This window comes from Cyrtonyx montezumae, unplaced genomic scaffold (genome assembly GCF_038088225.1).
Source record: "Cyrtonyx montezumae isolate F1298 unplaced genomic scaffold, pur_monq_1.0 scaffold_11, whole genome shotgun sequence".
Lineage (NCBI taxonomy): Eukaryota > Metazoa > Chordata > Aves > Galliformes > Odontophoridae > Cyrtonyx > Cyrtonyx montezumae.
In genome coordinates, this window is record NW_027071837.1 from 16,975,210 (window position 1) to 16,983,430 (window position 8,221).

The following is an 8,221-nucleotide window of genomic DNA, read 5'->3' on the forward strand; positions in this document are numbered from 1 at the left end:
TTTAACACAGGACAAAAAAGGCACATTTTAATATGTACAGCAATGCATTTGGGCTATAAATTTACCCAACAAAACTGGAAAAAAAAATCCAAACTATGCTTTTATACTTATTCCATAGTGTCAGCCTCATTCCTAGCCACCTACCTTTCTCTGCATCTCTGAATGCTGCTATATACACACACAAACAAACAATTACGTCATGAATGTTCATTTAGGCTCCCAAGTTCAAGTAATAAAGTTCAAACTTGCATAGCATCTTATGCCACTCAGCCATAAACAGTTATGATTGCATATTAGCTGGAGCAGCCTTCTCTTTCAATTCAGCCAGTTTTGGCTGGCCACCATTTATTTTTATTTTTAATCCTTGAGTCAGAATGTTTCCTAAGTCACCAGCCCTGAGGGATGCCACAGACTTCGAAATGAACCTCTCGCTGTTGTTAAGATCCTTTCAGACCAGAAATTTAGAGTGTTGTCAAGAACAGTTTGAAAAATGTAATACTGTTTATTTTGCTTCAAAAACATTTCAGCATTCTAAACATACAAAAAAAACAGAACGTTGCAAATTTGTTTAAGTACAGAGTGTTTTTGAACTTCAGTTGCTGCACTGGCTCTTCACTGAGTTGACGATGAAGAGATGTCTACAGTTTCAGTTTAAAAACTACCGCACTTAACTAAAAAAATCCGTACACTTCTCATGCCAGCTGAACCCCCTTCCACAACTAAGAATGGCAGCAGAATGCTATTTCACTATATACAGAAAGACAACTTTAAGCTAAATGGACGCCCACTGTAGTGTAAATAGATCTACCCTCACAGTGCATGCTTCGGGCCATGGCACCCCGGGGAACGTACGGCCTCTCCAGTAATCACTGCTCCTCTAAGGCATCATAACTCTAAGCATGTACCACAAGAATCTGTCTAGTTTTTACAAACTATAGATATGTACAGTTTATAACCCAGGATTTTCTAGCCAATAACCATATAGTAACACCACCTTACAAATTAAAAAAATGCTTGAAACATTTTTAAATGCTTTGTTACACCAACAGCAAAGTGCACAGAGTTAGGAGAACACTAGAGGGCCTTTTCATTTTAAAAATGTTTGGAAATATGTACAACTTTGATACAGTTTCAGGGTGCTCACTACACCCATGGCCACTTCATGTAAACCAGTTACAATTTCTAGAGCACTTTTAGAAACTACAACGCGATCGGAATCCAATTTTTTTTTTTTTAATTAAGCCTAATAAGGGCAAGAGACACCATCTCAAATAAGAGGTGCTGCATTTACGGTGTTTCCCCTACTCTATGGTATTCACATGGAGACGAGTATTGTACAGTTTTATTCGTCATCATCATCTTCATCCTCCTCCTCTTCATCCTCCTCCTCCTCTTCGTCTTCTTCCTCTACCTTTTTCCGAGCAGCTTTGGTTGCCGCCCCCTTTGCGCCATCAAACTTTCCTTTAGACTTGTAGTCTGCAACATCCTGCAAAGTCAAGGGGACGTCTTAATTCGCTCTAAGCGCCGAACACCCAGCGCTCGCACGGCGTTAGCAGAGGGGACCGCCTTCCTGCAGCTGCAGCCCAGAGAGGAGGCAGCCCTGAGCCCCTCGCTCATCTGGAGGTCAGGAAGAGAAGTCGGCGTCTCATCCTGCCAGCAGGACGCAGCTCCCCTAACAGCAGCTCCCCTAACAGCACGGCAAACTCCCTGCTGCAGCTATGGGTGTGCTGTGCCTGGGACGCTCCTGCCTGCCTCTACCCGCCTGCAACCCGAGTACATCTGCTGTGGGAGCCGGGCCCTGCAGCCCCCACTGCTCAGCTCCGTCTGCCACACCAGCCAAGGAGCCCACGAGAGACGGGTTATCACAGCCTTACCTTCTCATACTTCTCCTTCAGTTTAGCGGCCTTATTGTTATAAGGCTGCTTTTCACCATCGCTGAGGTTGTTCCACATTTCGCCAAGCTTCTTTGCTACGTCCCCAATGGATATGCCAGGGTTTGTGGACTTGATCTTGGGGCGGAACTCCGAGCAGAACAGGAAGAAGCCAGAGCTGTGGAGGAGCAGTGGAGGGTGGTGAGCAGTGCAGCAGCACACCCCAGCAGCAGCCCAGCATCCTCACCCACACGTAGAAAACAAGTTGTTTTTTTTTTTCTAACTACTATTTCTTTTAGTACACATTTTGATTGCACTGTGACCTTAAAACCTATTTGTTTCCATTAAGTATTTTCCGTCCCTCCGCAATTCCATCCCTGACGGACAAGTCTCACTGCAGCCCTACAGCCTGCATCCTTCACGGCCGTGATTTTAAGGGCACTGAGCATCGGCATCTCCACCAGCGCTCCACGCGCTCAGGGCTAAGGCTGCCCTGACACCTCACAAAACGCCATCAAAGCCATCAGTACTGCACCCACAGTACGTCCCAGGGAATTCTTCCACCACAAGTAACAGACAAGTCGTAAGCGCCGCGAGATGAAGCGCAGTGACACTCGCACACAGCGTGACTCGGGTACTTACGGTGGTCGCTTTGGGGCGTTGGGATCCTTCTTCTTCTTGCCACCCTTCGCGGGGCCATAGTCCTTCATTTCTCTATCGTATCGTACCTTGTCAGCCTTTGCCATTTCATCAAATTTAGCCTTCTCCTTGCTTGACATGGTCTAAAAAACACACAAAAAACACAAGACACCAAGCCACGTGATCACCCAACATTCAATAGCTGGCACACTTTGAGCACACAAGCCAACACACGCCAACTCCACAGAGCTATTTCAGGACGTGTTTGTTTTCCAGTGGACCACTGCAGGGACCAAAGTGCTGGCCAGGGCAGAGGCCACAGCCAGCACTGGGTGAGGGAGGTGGCCAGGCTGCCACAAGTGCTCACAGCTCTTCCAGGGGCCAGCAGCAGCACACCAGGCAGGGATGCAGCACTCAGATGGGCACAGGCAGCGCAAGCAGATAACAGGACAAGTCATCACTTCAAATTAAGGTACCTTCCACCTCTCTGAGCACTTCTTAGAGAACTCTGCAAAGTTGACAGGAACCTCTGGGTTCTTCTTCTTGTGCTCCTCGCGGCACGTCTGCACAAAGAAGGCGTAGGCAGACATCTTGCCCTTGGGCTTCTTCGGGTCACCTTTAGCCATCCTGACTCTGTGGGGCAGAAGGAAGAAGGGAACGCGTGAACTTCAGAACACGCCAATGTGTGCGCAACGTGCACCTGTTTGTACACACACAGCCCCAGAGGCAACCTGCCCTCGCTCACACCTCTCTTCCTCACAACACCTCCTGCTGTCTCCCACACAGCTCTGCAATTATTCTCCTTCGGACTCAGGGCTGCAGACCTGAGCCAAGCAGAACGCATCACGAGCAAAGTTTTACATCGATATGTTTACATTCTGTCAAAGGACCCGAGCTGGGCCATTAAGCACACATACTGCCACCTATAAAGAGCTATACAGGAACCAGTAGGTGTTTCAGCTGGCTGCCATGGCAAGGCTTGAGCCACACGTCTGGCACCAACTCAGCCTCAGCAGCTGCATCCCCAGGCTGGGTACAGCTCCCCAGGCATAATGCTGCACAGATCCCACCCCGCAGCATCACCCTAAGCCCTGTAGACAGTGGGGTGCGGGTGGGTGCAAGCAGGGGAGCGTGGCACGGCTGGCTGGACGCAGTGAACAGCACACAGCTGGGAGCAAGGCACTAACTTCGGGCCCCGTCACCCGCACCCTATTTGTTTTTCCCCTCGGGGAATAAAAACAACCCCACAGCAACGCTCCCTATTCACGGCTGCCCAAGGGTTCGAAAACCCGGTTTCTATCGGCGCAACCGGCACGACGCGGGGCCGGAGGGCCCGGCCCGCTGCTGCCGCCGCCACTCGGGGCCGGCGGGGCGCGGCGCGGGGCGGGCGGTGCGGGGCGGGCCGCGGCCTGGCCAAGAAGTTCGGGGCGCGCAGGCCCGGCGCGTCCCGGCCTCCTCCCGCCATCTTCCGGCCCCGCCGCCAAGGTCACCGCCGGAGGCCGCGGGCACCTGCGGAGGGGCCGCGGCGGCGGCGCGGCGGACGGGCGGAGGGGGCAGCGGCGGCCGGCGATAATTCATCTTCCATTTTGTGCGCCGCCTCCTGATGAAAGAAACTGCCCCTGAAATGCGGCGGGGCGCCGGGCGGGGGGCGCGGGGCGGCGGCCGGGAGCGGCGGGGCGGCGGAGCGGCTCGCGGCGGCGGCACGGCCCGGAGCGGGGAAGCGGGAGCGGCGGCCGCACCGCGCGCCCGGGCCGGCGCCGCTCGCTAAGATGGCTTCTGCCGGCGCCGCGCGCTAACAAAGCCGCGCTTCCCCCCCCCCTCCGCCGCGCTCTGCCCCCGCGCCCGCCGCCCCCGGTCCCGGCCCCGCCGAAACGCCGCCCCCGGCGAGAAGGGGGCTCCGGGGCGGCCCCGCGGGCGCGGGGGCGGCGGGGCCGGGGCGCGGAGCGGGCTGGAGGCGGCCCCCCCCCCACCCCCCAGCCTGCTTAGCGCAACGCTCTGTAACAAAGGCTCCCGTGCAGCCATTATAGCCGCGGCTCCGCTCCTCCGCGGCGCGAGAAAAAAAGTGCCGCGAGCCCCCGGGCGGCCCCCCGAGGCCCGGCCGAGGCCGCGGGGTGCCGGGCGGGGGGACGGCCCGGGCCGAAAGCGAAGGGTTCGGGCCCTCGACGGGGTGCTGGGGGGGGAGCGCTCCCCCGCCGCGACCCCCTCCCGCCGCCGCACGTCTTTCTTCCCCGCGCCGCGCTCCGGCGCCAGCCATGTTATGCGCGGCGGGCACGGCGCGGCAGCCACCGCGAGCGCGAACCCCACGAGCGTCCCCGGGCCGGGCCGGGGAGCGGCGACGGGGACGGACGGAGGGGATCGGGGCGCCGGAGGCGGCGGCCGCGGTCCCGGCGCCGGGCCGGGCGCAGCGCGGCTCCCTGTCACTGCCGGAGCGACAGCCATGTTAATGCGGAGCCCGCGGCGGCACGGCGCTGCGCCGCACGGCCGCAACTTTCCCCCGGCGCGCCGTGCCGTGCCGCTCCCACCCGGGGTACACGGCCGGGGCCGCACGGTAGCGGAGGGCGGCGGGGGGAACCCGACCCGGGCGGGACGGGGCGGCGGCGCGGAGCGGAGCGGCGGCCCTACGGAAGAGGCGGGTGGGCGCGGGGAGGTAAAAGGGGGGCGGGGGGGGTCCCGGCGGGGTAGCGCGGAGGGACGGGTATGGGGCGGCCACCGCGCCCCGCGCCCCACTCCGCCTGCGGCTCCACGCCACGTGCCCCGGCCCCGCCGCGTCCCGCGCGGGGGAGAAAGTTTTGGGGAATTTTTTTTTTTTTTAAATAAGAGGGAAAAAAAAAAATCAGTAAAAGAAAGGAGCTAGAAAAAAAATAAAAGGGGGGGAACACAAAAACCCCAAAGCCCCGGCACGGCGAGAGGAGAGCGGCGAGAGCGCGGGGCAGGGCGGGGCGCGGCGCGGCGCGCAGGGGGCAGCCGCCCCCCGAAAAGTTGCGGCGGGGCCGCACGTACCTGTATTGTTCGCGGCAGTGTGGCAGGAGCTGAGCGCAGGGCACGGCGCGGGCTCGGCGCGGCTCAGCCTCGCGTTGGCTGCCTACGAGAGCGGCCTGATTGGCTGCGGGGCTCCGCCGTTTAAAACAACCTCCTCGCCCGCCGATTGGAGCGCCGCCTCATGAATATTAAGCGCGGCGGCGCGGCGGTTGGCGGACGCGGGTGAGGTCATTTGTTCAAAACGGGCGCCCGCCGGAGAACGGGGAGCGCGGCCCGGCGCGCGTGGGGGGCACGGCCGGGGCGCGCCCCGCAGCGCCGTTCCCGCCACGTGGTTGCGGCGGCTCCGCCGTGCGGGGGTCCCCCAGAAATGTGAGGTCGAGCACGGGGCCGCCCCGACCTCAGTGAGCTCCCGGCGGCCCCGCTCCCTGTCCCGTTTAGAAAGCGGTCCGCAGGGCAGCTCGCAGAGCCGCGAGTGAGGGCACTCAGTGGTGATGGTGTTTCCTGCCTCGGGGCCGAGAGGGCCCGATGCCGGGTTCACTGGCCCCGTGTGCAGAGTAGGATTCCGTCGGGCACGACAGCGGGCGAGCCCTGTCCCACTCTCTGAGGGCTGCACGGAGCAGGAGGGGCCGTCCGGGCAGCAGCGCATCACTGGCGCGGCAGCCGCTGCTCCGCACCTCCCGGCACGGAGCCGTGGGAACGGGGCTGGCACCGCACGGGCCCGCTGCGCCCGGAGCCACAATGCACACTCGGGACCGAAACCGCTCCAACGTCGGCTCGGGGTCTCCAGGCTGCGGCTGGGGGCGGCGCGGAGAACCGAGCTGTTGGATGGAGGGATCGGAGCGCTGCGCTGGGCCGGGCGCAACTGCCGCCCGTTCGTATAGATAGCCAGAAAGAGCGGTTGCCCTCTTTTAGGACCAGATAGCGACGAGGAGCCCCGCCAGGCAGCGGGTTCGCCGCGCTGCCCCACCCGAGCCCCCGCAGCACGCGGTCGCACGGTGCCGGTGCTGGAAGAGATCGCACCGGAGCGCCCGGTGAGACGCAGCCACTCAAGAGCCCTGCGTGCTGCCCCTCGGGGCGGTTTCGCAGAGGTTTTAGGGCAAGTCCTGCTCCTTCTCGGCCCAAACCCAGTTGTCATCTGCACTCGGAGCTGCCGAGGTCTGCAGCGACCTCCTGCTCTGCCCCGGGCCCTGCAGAAGCAGCCCGGCTTGCCTCTCGCCCTAGTTCCATGTTCTCAAACCAAAGCTTAAAACAAGGGGCTCATTCATAAACATTAATGAGCCTACCTGAGGGACTGTATTCTGTAGCATCATCATAAAATAACACAAGCAACACTACTGCAGGATGATCTCTTTGTAGCTGACAAACATCCCTCTCACCTATTTTTAGGGATACTTTAAAGCATTTCAAACTAGTTGAATAATTAAGGCTTTTTTTTTTTTCTTTTTTCCATTGGCACTGGAGTTGTATGGTTTTTTGCTCTGGAACACTTTCTTTCTCAAGCACACACAACCTGGAGCAGCCCTGCTTGTCACCTCCCAAGCATTCCTCCCATTTCCTATGGGCCAAGAGAAACAGTTCCTGAGATGACTGTTTTAGGAAGGCCAGGGAAATTTTGACAGCTGGTCAAGGGGCAAAGGAGGTATTCTGGTAGCTGAGGGACCAACGGGTGTAAGGCTTTGTCCCAGCACTCACAGCACAGTTTTGAAAGCGTTGGAGGGCTGAGCACGAAACAGGCAAACGTAACACCCCAGGGAACACGTCTACTCATCCCCAGAGCCACCACTGCTGAAGCAAATCCTCCCCCAGTGCCCTCTGTACTATGCACTGCACCTGGCCCCACGTCTGAGCACCTTCCTGTGGTGCACCAAGAAAGCAGCCTGGAAAATTAGCTGAGCAAACTTAACATTTTGGTGCAACACCTTCCAGGCCGTGCAGCCCCACTTCCTCCTGCAGCCTGGCTCTGGCACCTGCGCCCTGACAGCCAGCATAGCTCACTGACCTCGCAGGAACAGAGCCCCACGCTTCACCTCTCTTTCTCAGATGAATTTTCTGCCGGTTTAGTGAACCAAACCAGTGTCACAGGGAATTGGGAGAGTCTCAGAGCCAAGGCAGCGAGGGTGCAGCTGCACACAGTCAGGAGCAGGCAGTACCAGTTTGGATGGCAGCTCATCCAAGGACCAGCTCTACTTCCCTGCCCAAATGCAACTTATCAAAACATCCATGTCTCAGTAACTGGGATGAGGAAAGGCAAGGAGTCATTCTGTGTCTCCTAAGTATGACTTCGGCAGCAATTTGTAAGGTTTTCCTTTTTTTTTTCTTTTCTTTTTTTTTAAATACATACTATCATGTCCTTATGCTATAGTAAGCATGAGAAACAATCCAAAACTAAAAGAAACATCAAGATCCCTGGCTCTTGAGAGGTCTGCAGTGATCCCACGTTGCAAAGACAGCTCAACACATAGTCTTGTGCCCACCCTTCAGAAAGGGAGACCTGACCCTCCTCAATTGCTACAGACAGGCAAAGACATGCTACATTTTTAAGCAACTGTAAGCCATACTCTGCATCCAGCAGCAAGACCCAGGTTAAGCAGCACCTAGAACGTAAGGATTGAGACATAAAATCGAATTAGAGAGCCTGTAACAAGCAGAGAGCTTCAAACACTTGCTGAGAAGACTGACTGCAAAGTCCTGTCCCAGCTGGTACGGCCAAGCACTGAAGGCTTCCTTTCCCT

General features: G+C 57.9%; 1 protein-coding gene across 1 annotated transcript; it reads right to left on the minus strand.

Moving 5' to 3' along the window:
• On the minus strand, positions 1-5,593 carry HMGB3 (high mobility group box 3). Its single transcript, XM_065729725.1, has 5 exons — positions 5,511-5,593; positions 2,987-3,143; positions 2,514-2,653; positions 1,875-2,049; positions 1-1,486 (listed from the first exon to the last, which is right to left on the minus strand). The coding sequence occupies exons 2-5, from the start codon at positions 3,134-3,136 to the stop codon at positions 1,343-1,345; spliced, it is 609 nt and encodes a 202-aa protein (XP_065585797.1). The 5' UTR covers positions 3,137-3,143; positions 5,511-5,593; the 3' UTR covers positions 1-1,342.
• Between the last annotated feature and the right edge of the window lie 2,628 nt (positions 5,594-8,221).

What these genes read in the sequence shown, in the direction of transcription:
- HMGB3 (XM_065729725.1), bottom strand. Translation starts at nt 3,136, where the DNA reads ATGGCTAAAGGTGACCCGAAGAAGCCCAAGGGCAAGATGTCTGCCTAC. An exon ending in AACGCCCCAAAGCGACCACC is followed by an intron (nt 2,050 to 2,513) that starts GTAAGTACCCGA and finishes GCTCCTCCACAG; the next exon opens with CTCTGGCTTCTTCCTGTTCT. An exon ending in TGAAGGAGAAGTATGAGAAG is followed by an intron (nt 1,487 to 1,874) that starts GTAAGGCTGTGA and finishes TTGACTTTGCAG; the next exon opens with GATGTTGCAGACTACAAGTC.